Below are 13,902 nucleotides of genomic sequence, written 5' to 3' on the forward strand. Positions count from 1 at the left end.
GGGTAGGACAAAGGGGACACCTTATTCCTGGAGCTAGAGGAAATGGGTGAGGTACAACAAGATACACTTAGAGAATATTGGGGGTGGCGGTATGCTGATATTCTAGGGCATGTTGGTATCAAGGAGGGAGGAACTGTTAGGGCTCTTGAAGAACATGAAGTTCACTGAGTCCCCAGAGCATGATGGGGTCTGACTCTGCTTAATGAAAGAAGTAAGAGAGATTGTTGTGTCTTTGTCAGATATCTTTCATCAACAGCAAGGTCCAGGACTGCGGAATAGCCAGTTAATTAATGAAGGTGATAGGGTCAAACCAGGAAATTAGTCCATAAGACATGACAGGAGAATGAAGCCTTTCAGCCCATCAAGTCTGCTCTGCCATTCTATCATGGCTGACTTATTATCCCTCTCAACCCCATTCTCTTGCCTTCTTCCCATAACAATTGATGCCCTGACTAATCAAGAAATTATGAACCTCTGATTTAAATATATCCATTGCCTTGGCCTCTACAGCCATCTGTGGCAATAAATTCCACAGATTCACTACTAAAGAAATTCCTTCTCATCTCTGTTCTATATCAGTGACCCTTTATTCTGAAGCTGTGCCCTTGGGTTCTAGATTCCCCCACTATAGGAAGTATTCTCTCCATATCCACTCTATCTAGGCCTTTCAATATTTGATAGGTTTCGGTGAGATCCCTCATTCTTATGAACTCCAGTGTGTACAGGCTCAAAGCCATCAAACACTCCTTTGTTTTGTTGGTACCTGCAGGACGATAAAGCTCAAGGTTGTACATGGTATACATACTTTGATAAGAAAACTGAACTTTGAACATTATGTGAGTACCAGTGTACAATATTCATAGCTGTGTTGCATAGAGGTGCTAGAAGATGATGTCCTCCTGAGAAAACAGAACCATCAATTATCTTCATCATTTCCTCCAGCTCCCATGTGATTCAGGGGAGGGCATATATTTTGTATTTCAGAGAGATCTACTCTCTTAGCAATTCTCTGACACACTCTTCCATTTCCATCACTTACCCTGTCCACTGTGTTGGCGCGTGGCCTAGTGGGCAAGGCATCAGACTAGTAACCTGAAGGTCACTGGTTCGAGCCTCAGCTGAGGCAGCGTGTTTGTGTCCTTGAGCAAGGCACTTAATAACACATTGCTCTGCGACGTCACCGGTGCCAAGCTGCATGGGTCCTAGTACCCTTCCCTTGGACAACATCGGTGGCATGGAGAGGGGAAGGCCTGCGCCCTGGAAACTCCAGGCACAGATCCATGGTCTTTCAAGACCGATGGATGCCACCACCACCACCCTCTCCACATCACTCTTCTATACAAGCACAGAAGATCCAGTCTTAAACCAATTTAATTCACTCCATTTGAAGTGAATGAAGAGAGGATTGGATATAGAAAAGTCTGTGAGACCAGACATTGCTGTCATAGCACTGTGACCTGCATTGCAAGGCCAATTGTATCTCCAGGCTTTGTTGGCATCTACCAACAATATGGAGAATTGCCCAAGTATATCATGTTCAGAAAAAGCAGGACAAATTCTTTCCTATTGATTATTGACAAATTAGTCTACTCTCAGTTGTCATCCAAGTGATGGAAATGGTCAACAACAGTTAATTGGTACTGACCAGTAGTGTGTTCACTGATACCTAGTCAGGGTTTCACTAGGACCACCTAACCCCAGACCTCATCATGGTCTTTGTCTAAGCATGGATCAGAGGTGTGTTCTAAAGGGATGTCCTTTCATTCTGAGGCTGTGCCTTCTGATCTCTCCCCCACTCTGAGGTGAATTGATCTCAAAGCAGCGCTTGACCAGTTGTGGTATCAAGGGCTCCTGGTGATATTGAATCAGTTCAAAAAGTTCGAAGTAAATTTATCATCTAAGTACATATATGTCACCATATACAACTCAGATTTGTTTTCTTTCGGGCATTCACAGTAAAAAAAAAACCACACACAACAAGACGGAGAAACAACCAATGTGCAAAAACAAAGTGAAAGGGAAATAAAAATAATAAATAAGCAATAAATATCAAGAACATGAGATGAAGAGTCCTTTAAAGTGAGTCTATAGATGGGAACAGTTCAGTGATGGAGCAACTGAAGCTGAGGGAAGTTATCCCCTCTGGTTCAAGAGCCTGATGGTTCTGGGATAACAACCATTCCTGAACCTAGTGGTGTGGCTCATAATGCTCCTGTACCACGTTCCTGGCAGCAGCGAGAAGAGAGAATGTCCTGGACGATGCGGATCTCTGATGATGGATCCTTGATGGGGTTCACAGTATAATGGTTGGAGTTGTACCTTACACACAGGAAGTTAGTTGTGATTGTTGGGTGTTTCTCAGACCCTGTATCTCCATTTGCTTCATCCTTCCAACAGAAGGTCAGATGTTCTGGGTGTTCTGTCCTCCTGAGCTATCTGTGTGGAGTTTGCACAATCTGTCTGTGTTTTCTCAGGTAGCTGTGGTTTCCTCCCATGTCCCAAATTGTTAGGGGAATGGGAACCAGTATGATAAAGCTGAGGATGAACCAACAAGTTTACAAGTAGATGATGGATGTAACATGAATGTAAGGAAGGACAAGGCATTTTCAACGGTCATTTAAATCGAAGCAAGAGGCGCAGAGGGAAGAGGTAAAAGAAGCTCAGAGAGAAGCTGTTTTTTAAACTGATCTGGGCAAAGAGGCTAGACTGCGCAGGCGCGTGAAAGTCGGTCTCTGAGATCAGCGGGGGAATTTAAAAAGTGAGCAGAGGCTGAGGACGAGCCTCCAGGTGAGATAAGGCCGGGTAAGCTCCTTTAATTAATCTAATTAGCTTAGGAGTAGGTAATGGAGGCAGCAGTTAGGGCAGTTGAGTGCTCCGTTTGCAGTATGTGGGAAGTCAGGGCGAGCACTGCTGTCCCTGAGGACTACACCTGCAAAAGGTGCATCCAGCTGCAGCTCCTGACAAACCGTGTTAGGGAACTGGAGCTGGATGAACTTCGGATCATTCGGGAGGTAGAGGCAGAAATAAACAGGAGTTACAGGGAGATAGTCACCCCTAAGAGTCAGGAGACAGGTAGTTGGGTGACTGTCAAGAGAGGGAAGGGGAATAGACAGGAAGAGCAGAGCACCCCTGTGGCCGTTCCCATCAACAATAAGTATACCGTTATGGATACTGTTGGTGGGGACGACCTACCAGGGACAAGTTGCAGTGGTCGCGTCTGTGGCACCGAGACTGGACCCTCAGCTCAGAAGGGAAGGAGGGAAAAGAAGAGAGCAGTAGTGATAGGGGATTTGATAGTTAAGGGGAAATAGGAGGTTCTGTGGAAGAGATCGAGAATCCTGGATGGTCTGTTGCCTCCCTGGTGCCAGGGTCCGCGATATCTCGGATCGAGTTCTCAGTATTCTCAAGAGGGAGGGTGAGCAGCCGGATGTCATGGTCCATGTAGGGACCAATGACGTGGGTAGGAAAAGTGAGGAGGTCCTGAAAGGTGAGTTTAGGGAGCTAGATGCCTAGTTAAAGGACAGGACATCCAGGATAGCAATCTCAGGATTGCTACCAGTGCCATGTGCAGGTAGGTTTAGAAATAGTAAGATAGTGCAGATCAACATGTGGCTGAAAACATGGTGCAGGAGGGAAGGCTTCAGATTTATAGATAATTGGGCAGTTTTCCAGAGAAGGTGGGACCTGTTCCAGCGGGACGGTTTACATCTAAACTGGAGGGGGACAAATATTCTTGCATGTAGGTTTGCTAGAGAGGCTCCAGTGGATTTAAACTAGATACGAGGGGGGAGGGAAACCAGAGCGTAGGAACAGATGTATGGGAGAAGGAAGAAAAAGAAGACAGTAAAGTTCTTTGTAATGTTAGAGATAAACAGAGAGGATTGGCATATTGCTCATGTGGTTCCATAGTTTAAAAAGAGTTCTAAGAGTAAACCTAGCAATTATAGGCCTGTCAGTTTGACGTCAGTGGTGGGTAAATTAATGGAAAGTATTCTTAGAGATGGTATATATAATTATCTGGATAGACAGGGTCTGATTGGGAACAGTCAGCATGGATTTGTCCATGGAAGGTCATGATTGACAAATCTTATTGAATTTTTTGAAGAGATTACGAGGAAAGTTGACGAGGGTAAAGCAGTGGATGTTGTCTATATGGACTTCAATAAGGCCTTTACAAGTTTCCACATGGAAGGTTAGTTAGGAAGGTTCAATTGTTAGGTATTAATATTGAAATAGTAAAATAGATTCAATAGTGGCTGGATGGGAGATGCCAGAGAGTAATGGTGGATAACTGTTTGTCAGGTTGGAGGCCAGTGCCTAGTGGTGTGCCTCAGGGATCTGTACTGGGTCCAATGTTGTTTGTCATATACATTAATGATCTGGATGATGGGGTGGTAAATTGGATTAGTAAGTATGCAGATGATACTAAGGTAGATGGCGTTGTGGATAATGAAGTAGATTTTCAAAGTTTGCAGAGAGATTTAGGCCAGTTAGAAGAGTGGGCTGAATGATGGCAGATGGAGTTTAATGCTGATAAGTGTGAGGTGCTACATTTTGGTAGGAATAATCCAAATAGGACATACATGGTAAATAGTAGGGCATTGAAGAATGCAGTAGAACAGAGTGATCTAGGAATAATGGTGCATAGTTCCCTGAAGGTGGAATCTCATGTGGATAGGGTGGTGAAGAAAGCTTTTGGTATGTTGGCCTTTATAAGTTAGAGCATTGAGTATAGGAGTTGGGATGTAATGTTAAAATTGTACAAGGCATTGGTGAGGCCAAATTTGGAGTATTGTGTATAGTTCTGGTCACCGAATTATAGGAAACATGTCAACAAAATAGAGAGAGTACAGAGAAGATTTACTAGAAAGTTACAGGGAAAGGTTGAACAAGTTAGGTCTTTATTTTTTGGGGCGTAGAAGGTTGAGGGGGGACTTGATAGAGATATTTAAAATTATGAGGGGGATAGATAGAGTTGACTTAGATAGTCTTTTTCCATTGAGAGTAGGGGAGATTCAAACAAGAGGACATGATTTGAGAGTTAGGGGGCAAAAGTTTAGGGGTAACACGAGGGGGAATTTCTTTACTCAGAGAGTGGTAGCTGTGTGGAACGAGCTTCCAGTAGATGTGGTAGAGGCAGGTTTGGTATTGTCATTTAAAGTAAAATTGGATAGGTATATGGACAGGAAAGGAATGGAGAGTTATGGTCTGAGTGCGGGCCAGTGGGACTAGGTGAGAGTAAACGTTCGGCACGGACTAGAAGGGCCGAGATGGCCTGTTTCTGTGCTGTAATTGTTATATGGTTATAAGGCAAGGATTGGGTACAAATGCAGATAGAGCAAAGAGTTAAGTTTTACCACAGGGGCAAAATTCAAAAGGGCAAAGAATGCAGAAGTGAAGGTTCTGTATTTAAATGTATGTAGCATTTGGAATAAGGTGGATGAACTGGTGATGTAATTACAGATTGGTTGATATGACATTGTGGACATCACTGAGTCATGGCTGAAAGAGGGCCATAGTTGGGAGCTCAACATCAAAAGTTATACTTTGTATTGAAAGGACAGGGAGGAAAGCATAGGCGGTGGTGTGGCTCTGTTGGTAAAAGATGGAATTACATCTTTAGAAAGAGGTGAGATAGGATCAGAGAATGTTGAATCTTTGTGGGAGGAGTTAAGAAACTGCAAGGGTAAAAAAATTATGAGAATAATATATAGGCCTCCAAATAGTAGCCAAGGAGTGGGGTTGAGATTACAAAGGCAGATGGAAAAGGCATATAATAAGGGTAATGACACAACTGTAATTGGGTACATCAATTTGCAAGGGGATTGGGTAAATCAGGTTGGTGTTGGATTGCAAGAGAGGGAATTTGCTGAATACCCATAAGACGGCTTTTAGATCAGCTTGTACTTAAGCTTACTCAGGGAAAGGTCATCTTAGATTGCATGTTGTGTAACAACCCAAATCTTATTAGGGAGCTTAATGTAAAGGAACCCTTAGGAGACAGTGATCATAATATTACTGAATTCATACTGCAATTTGAGAGGGAGAAACATAAATTATATATGTAAGTATTGCAATGGAATAAAGGGAATTACAGAGGCATGAGAGAGGAGTTTGTCCTGGTGGATTGGAGGATACTGGTGGAGATGATGGCAGAGCAGAGATGGCTGAAGTTTCTGGGAATAGTTCACAAGGTGCGCAATAGATATGTCCCACAGATAAAGAAGTTCTCAAATGACTGGAGTAGGCAACCGTGGCAGGACCAAAGGGTTTTGGCCAGAAGCGTTGACTGTACTTTTTTCCATAGATGCTACTGAGTTCCTTCAGCATTTGTGTGTTGCTTGGTGTAGTTAAAGTGGAGGTTGATAAGATTCTTGATTAGTCAGGGCATCAAAGTTTACAGGGAGAAGGCAAGAGAATGGGTTTGAGAGGGATAAATAATGAGGTATGATGGAATGGCGAAGCAACCTTGATGGACTGAATGACCTAATTCTGCTCCCACATCTTATGGTCTGAACCTAGACAGTGCTTAAATTAAGGGAGTAGCAAAGGGATGGTTGATTTTCTGGAAGAATTTTTCATGTTGCTGTAATTCTAAAGCAGTCCAGACCTTGTTGATTTCATTCCAAAGCCTATGACAGTCACACTGTGGATATATCAGTTTATAATGTCCCTCAGAAGAGAACGTAGACCACAGATGGAAGACACTTGGAGAGAGCTGAAACAGATTTCGTAGTACACACCTTTATTCCTTCTACCAAAGTACATGACAGTATATTCTATTCTCTGCTTCTTTTCCCATTCCCCCAATCTGTCTAACTCCTTCTGCAGCCAACTTGCTTCCTCAACATTTCCTGCCTTTCCACCAGTCTTCATATCGTCTGCAAATCTACCTCCAAGCCATCAATTCCTTCATCCAAATCCTTGATATACAACGTGAAAGGAAGTGGTCCCTGCACCAACTCCAACAGAACACCACTCGTCAACAGCAGCCAACCAGAGCAGGCCTCCTTTCCTTCCAATCTTTGCCTCCTACCAGTCAGCCAATCATCTATCCATACCAGTATCTTTCCTGTAATACTATAGGCTGTGTAAAGTAATGGAAAATATGACACAGAAGAGATTCTACAGATGCTGGAAATCTTGAGAGACACTCACAAAATGCTGGAGGATCTCAGCAAGTCAGGCAGCATTCATGGAAATGAATAAACAGTGAGTTCCTCCAGTATTTTGTGATGGAAAGGATTACATGTCTCATGATTGGAGACTGAAAAGGTTTCAGGCAGGGGGATAAATATGGAGAGATTTCACAGGTTACATGTCAATGTATCTTTGTCATTATGCAGGCAATCCTTGTCCTGTCATCCAACCACCCCTCAATGGCCAAGTTGAACCTGTCCTAGAGCATTATTCATTCAAAGATCAGGTCCAGATCAGATGCAACGCTGGATTCAAATTTGTGAAGGTATTTTAAAATTGGTAAAATGGTTTATTATTTTTTTTATTTTGAGATACAGTGCAGAATAGGACTTTCCAGCAGACTGAGCCATGCCGCCTACAACCTACTGATTTAGCCCCAGCCCATCACAGGACAATTTACAATGACCAATTAACCCACTAACCGGTATGTCTTCGGACTGCGGGAGGAAGCTGGAGTACCCAGACTAAATCCACACACTCACAGGGAGAACGTACAAACTCCATACAGAGGAACCTGCAAACTCTAATGCCCTGAGCTGTAATAGCATCACGACAGTCACTATGCTACCATGGCGCTTTATTATCATCGGAAAATCTTGTTCTGCATGCCACATCAATGGACAATCCACATAAGGGGTGCGTAAAAAGAAAATGGATGTGGATACTATAGAGAGAGAGTGCAGAGGAGATTTACAAGGATGGTGCCTGGATTGGAGGGTGTACCTTATGAGGATAGGTTGACTGTACTTGGCCTTTTCTCCTTGGAGCGACAGAGGATGAGAGGTGACCTGATAGAGGTGTATAAGGTGATGAGGGGCATTGATTGTGTGGATAGTCCAAGGGTTTTTCCCAGGGCTGAAGTGGCTAGCACGAGAGGGCATAGTTTTAAGGTGCGTGGAAGTAGGTACAGAGGAGATGTCAGGGGTAAGTTTTTTTACTCAGAGAGTGGTGAGTGCATGGAATGGGCTGCCAGCGGCGGTGGTGGAGGCAGAAACGGTAGGGTCTTTTAAGAGACTCCTGAATGGATGCATGGAGCTTAGAAAAATACAGGGCTATGCACTAGGGAAATTCTAGACAGTTTTTAGAGTAGGCTACATGGTCGGCACAACGTTGTGGGCTGAGGGGCTTGTAATGTACTGTAGATTTCTATGTTCTGTGTTCTATGAGCTAACACCTTCAGTCCTACATTCACCCTTTTCAATTTTGTCTGCCTTTTATATCGCAAATTGTCCTGTTGACTGTTATTTTGCCCTATCATCAGCCTCTCCTTGCTAGGAATCTCACTGTACATTGTCTGTGTTTGTAAACCAACTACCTAATTTTTGGGACTATCTGTTTGGCTTCCATCTCGCTGCCAAATTAGCTTAAATCCACCCGAGCAACTGTAGCCAACCTGTTTGCAAGAATATTGGTTCTCCTCAGGTTTAGATGCTGCCTGTCCCTTTTGTACAGATCATGCCTTCACAATGATCCATAAATTGAACCCTTGCTCCCTGCACCAGTTCCTCAGCCATGCATTCTTCTTCTGAATCATCCTATTCTTTATTGTTGAGGAGAACGGACGCAGGTGTACTCTGCACACAATGTGTATTTCCCTTCCTTCTCCTGATAGTCACCCAGTTCCCTGTCTCTTGCAGCCTAGGGATAACTACCTCCCTGCACCTCCTCATTCTCCCATGTGAGTCAAAGGTCATCGAACTGCAGCTCCAGTTCCTTAATAGGCTCTCTTAGTGCAGATGTGTTTTTCTGAGACTTCCCACATTCCACACACAGCACAAAACTCGCATCTGGAGCAACTCTCACTAATCTACTGTGTCCTAATAAATGAGGAATGAACAGGTAAGTACAGAGACTTATTGGAATCATATTGCTATTAATGACACAAAAGGGAAAAGCTGAGAGGTCCTGAAAAGAGAATGAAGAGAGCTAGTTGGAAAGCTGAGAAGTAGGACCTCCATGATAATAATTTCTGGATTGCTGCCTGTGCCACGTGCCAGAGAGGGTAGAAACAGTATGATTTGGCAGATTAATGTGCAACTAAGAAGCTGGTCCAGGGGGCAGGGCTTTAGATTCTTGGATCATTGGGTTTTTTTTCTAGGGGAGAAATGATCTGTACAAAAGTGACAGTTTGCGCCTGAACACAAGGGGGACCAATATTCTCTCATTTTCACTTTCCAGTTCCATTTTTTCGAACTATTTTTTAAACCTTCTATGTTTGATGTAGTTTTTAAAGAGTGGAATAGATTTGGTATTAAATGTTCTCATGATTTGTTTGTTGGAGATAGTCTCCCTTCATTTGAACAACTGTCGGTTAAGTATACATTTCCTAAAAGTCCGATAAAAATTTACTTGATATAATTTTTAAATTTGAAACCCTTCTATAATGCATCTATATCTAATATTTATGGTATGTTGTTAAGAATGAGAAATATTCCTTCAGATAAAATTAAAAATCTTTGGGAACAAGATTTACAGATTTCAATTTTTGAGAACACTTGGAATGAAATTTTTAAATTGGTTAATACCTCATCATTATGTACCCGTCATTCCCTTCTACAATTTAAAGTGGTTCATAGAGCCCATATGTTTAAAGATAAGCTGTCTCATTTTTATTTGTATATATCTCCCTATTGTGATAGATATAATAATGGAGAAGCTTCACTAATCCATATGTTTTGGACTTGTCTGAGTCTTGAAAAATATTGGAAGGAAGTATTTCAAACTTTTTCAGTGCTTTTTAAAGTAAATTTTAAACCTAATCCTTTGACTGTCTCATTTGGTATTGTTGGAGGAAATGATATTATTTTGGAGACGCACGATTTGCAAATTTTGGCCTTTATTTCTCTTATAGCCAGGAGGGCATTGTTGCTTAAGTGGAAGGATGCCACTCTGCCTACTCATACTCATTGGTTACAGGATGTTATGTCTTGCTTAAGTTTAGAGAAGATTTGCTGTTCAATTTCTGAACCTAGACAGGATTTTTTAACATTGTGGGGACCTTTTTTGAATTACTTTCAAAATCATTGATTTGCAATTAAGCATAGATGTTGGCTAATAATATGTTTTACTATATGTTAAGGATCTTTTCCCTTTTCTTTTTATTAAACCAAACAACTTTTTTTTCTGGTAGTGAGTTTAGATTTTTTGTATAATAAAATTACTTCTTTTCAATTTTATGTTTAAATTTAATCTATATGGATATGGGGTAATTACACTTCATCTGTGATTTCAATATATTGTTATTGATATATATTATATATCTTACTGTACCCTGTATTCTTCTATGTAAGAAATTAATAAAAATATTGAAAAAGAAAAGGGAAAAGCTTAGAGGTCCTGAAAAGAGAATTAAGAGAGCTAGGTAGAAAGCTGAGAAGCAGGACCTCCAGGATAGTAATTTCTGGATTGCTGCCTGTGCCATGTGCCAGGGAGGGTAGAAACATTATGATTTGGCAGACTAATGTGCAACTAAGAAGCTGGTCCAGGGGGCAGGGCTTCAGATTCTTGGATCATTGGGATTTCTTCTAGGGGAGGTATGATCTGTACTAAAGTGACAGTTTGCAGTTGAACCCGAGGGGGACCAAAATTCTCGCAGTCAAGTTTGTTAGAGTTGTTGGGAAGGGTTTAAACTAATTTGGCATGTGAGTGGGAACTGGAGTGAAGGGACTCAAGATAGGTCAGATGATAAAAGAAGCAAAGATAGTGTCTAGTCAGACTGTCAGGAGGGGCAGCTAGATAATAGGACAAAATTGCAGCCAGCAGGGTGAATGTCAGTACATTAGGGATTCAGAATTAAAAAGGATAGCAAATACAGTGCACAGGGTGTTATATCTCAACGCATGGAGCATAAGAAATAAAGTGGATAATCTTGTTGCACTATTATACATGGTCAGATATGATGTTGTGACCATCACTGAATTGTGGCTGAAGGATGGTTATAGTTGGGGGTTGAATGTCCAAGGTTACACATTGTATCAGAGGGATGGGAAGGTAGGCCTAGGGAATGGTGTGGCTCTGCTGGTAAAGAACTTGATAATGTGATTCGAACTGTGTATTACTGCACAGTCGTGGGTCAGCAGAGTGAACAGCAGTGGACTGAGCACACAGCCCTGGAGGGACCCCTGTGCTCAGTGTGATGGTGATGGAGATGCTGCTCCTGATCTGGACTGACTGAGGTCTCCCAGTCAGGAAGTCTAGGATCCAGTTGCAGAGGGAGGTGTTCAGGCCCAGCTCTATAAGGCACTTGTGAGACCACACTTGGGAGTGTTGTGTGCAGTTTTGGGCTGCTTATTTTAGAAAGAATATACTGACATTGGAGAGGGTTCAGAGAAGATTCATGAGAATGATTTTAGGAATGAAAGAGTTACCATATGAGGAACACAAAGTACACTGCAAATGCTGTGGTCAAATCAACACATACAAACACGCTGGAGGAACTCAGCAGGTCGGGCAGCATCTGTTGAAATGAAACATTTTGGGCTGAGACCCTTCATCAGGACTGAAGAAGGAGGGGGCAGAGGCCCTATAAAGAAGCTGGGGGAGGGTGGGAAGGAGAAGGCTGGTGGGTGCCAGGTGAAAAACCAATCAGAGGAAAGATCAAGGGGTGGGGGAGGGTAATAGGCAGGGAGGGGATAGGCAGGAAAGGTGAAGAAGGAATGTAAGGGGAAAGCACTATGGGTAGTAGAAGAAGGCAGAATCATGAGAGAGGTGATAGGCAGCTGGAAGAGGAGGCAGAGTAAAACTGGGATGGGGGAAGGGAGAGGGAGGGAATTACCAGAAGTTGGAGAATTCGATGTTCATACCAAAGGGCTGGAGACTACCCAGACGGTATATGAGGTGTTGCTCCTCCAACCTGAGTTTGGCCTCATCATGGCAGTAGAAGAGGCCATATATGGACATATCCGAATGGGAATGTGAAGCAGAGTTGAAGTGGGTGGCGACCAGGAGGATCCTGTCTGTTATGGCAGACGGAGCGGAGGTGCTTGACGAAGCGGTCCCCCAATCTGCGGCGGGTCTCGCCGATGTAGAGGAGGCTGCACCGGGAGCACCGGATGCAATAGACGACTCCAGCAGACTCTCAGGTGAAGTGTTGCCTCACCTGGAAGGACTGTCTGGGGCCCAGAATGGTGGTAAGGGGGGAGGTGTGGGGACAGGTGTAGCATTTGCAGGGATAAGTGCCAGGTGGGAGTTCTGTGGGGAGGGACGTGTGGACCAGGTAGTTGTGGAGAGAACGATCCCTGCGAAAAGCTGAGAGGGGTAGGGAAGGAAAGATGTGCTTGGTGGTGGGGTCCTGTTGAAGGTGGCGGAAGATGCGGAGGAAATTACACTGGATCCGGAGGCTGGTGGGGTGGTAGGTGAGGACAAGGGGAACCCTGTCCCTGTTGTGGTGACGGGAGGATGGGTTAAGGGCTGAAGTGTGGGAGGTGGAGGAGATGCGGGTGAGGGCATCTTTGATGACACCAGAAGGGAAACCATGATCCTGAAAGAAAGAGGACATTTGAGAAGTCCTGGAACGGAAAGCCTCATCCTGGGAGCAGATGCAGTGGAGACGGAGGAACTGGGAATAGGGAATGGCATTTTTGCATTGGGCAGGGTGGGAAGAGGTATAGTCAAGATTGTTATGGGAGTCAGTACAAGAGGTCATGGCTTTAAGGTAAGGGGAGGGAAGTTCAAGGGGGATATTAGAGGAAGGTTTTTTACTCAGAGGGTGGTTGGTGCGTGGAATGCACTGCCTGTGTCAGTGGTGGAGGCAGATACACTAGTGAAGTTTAAGAGACTACTAGACAGGTATATGGAGGAATTTAAGGTGGGGGGTTATATGGGAGGTAGGGTTTGAGGGTCGACACAACATTGTGGGCCGAAGGGCCAGTAATGTGCTGTACTGTTCTATGTTTTCTAGAGAGACTGCAGAGATTTACAAGGATGCTAGAGATCCTATCTCTAAGAATCTTTTCCAACAGCTTTCCCACCACAGACGTAAGGCTCACTGGTCTATAATTACCCGGACTATTCCTACTACCTTTTTTGAACAAAGGGACAACATTCGCCTCCCTCCAATCCTCCGGTACCATTCCCGTGGACAACGAGGACATAAAGATTCTAGCCAGAGGCTCAGCAATCTCTTCTCTCACCTCGTGGAGCAGCCTGGGGAATATTCCGCCAGGCCCCGGGGACTTATCTGTCCTAATGTATTTTAACAACTCCAACACCTCCTCTCCCTTAATACCACATGCTCCAGAACATCAACCTCACTCATATTGTCCTCACCGTCATCAAGTTCCCTCTCATTGGTGAATACCGAAGAGAAGTATTCATTGAGGACCTCGCTGAATTCCTCAGCCTCCAGGCACATCTTCCCACCTTTATCTCTAATCGGTCCTACCTTCACTCCTGTCATCCTTTTGTTCTTCACATAGTTGAAGAATACCTTGGGGTTTTCCTTTACCCTACTCGCCACCTTCTCGTGCCCCCTTTTTGCTCTTCTCAGCCCCTTCTTAAGCTCCTTTCTTGCTACCCTATATTCCTCAATAGACACATCTGAACCTTGCTTCCTAAACCTCATGTATGCTGCCTTCTTCCACCTGACTAGATTTTCCACTTCACTTGTCTCCCATGGTTCCTTCACCCTACCATTCTATATCTTCCTCACCGGGACAAATTTAGCCCTAACATCCTGCAAGAGATCCCTAAACATCAACCACA

General features: G+C 43.7%; 1 protein-coding gene across 9 annotated transcripts in view; it reads left to right on the forward strand.

Moving 5' to 3' along the window:
* The window catches only part of masp1 (MBL associated serine protease 1), a 370,450-nt gene that overhangs the window by 116,284 nt on the left and 240,264 nt on the right, over positions 1 to 13,902 (forward strand). For 8 of the 9 annotated variants that reach the window (XM_073041736.1, XM_073041738.1, XM_073041735.1 and 5 more), the window contains exon 7: positions 7,347 to 7,465. In XM_073041736.1, coding sequence (XP_072897837.1) covers positions 7,347 to 7,465 — 119 coding nt within the window. Of the gene's footprint in view, positions 1 to 7,346; positions 7,466 to 13,902 lie in introns of those variants that run through there. The other variant, XR_012098465.1, reaches the window with a different exon arrangement.

This window comes from Hemitrygon akajei, chromosome 3, assembly GCF_048418815.1.
Source record: "Hemitrygon akajei chromosome 3, sHemAka1.3, whole genome shotgun sequence".
NCBI lineage: Eukaryota > Metazoa > Chordata > Chondrichthyes > Myliobatiformes > Dasyatidae > Hemitrygon > Hemitrygon akajei.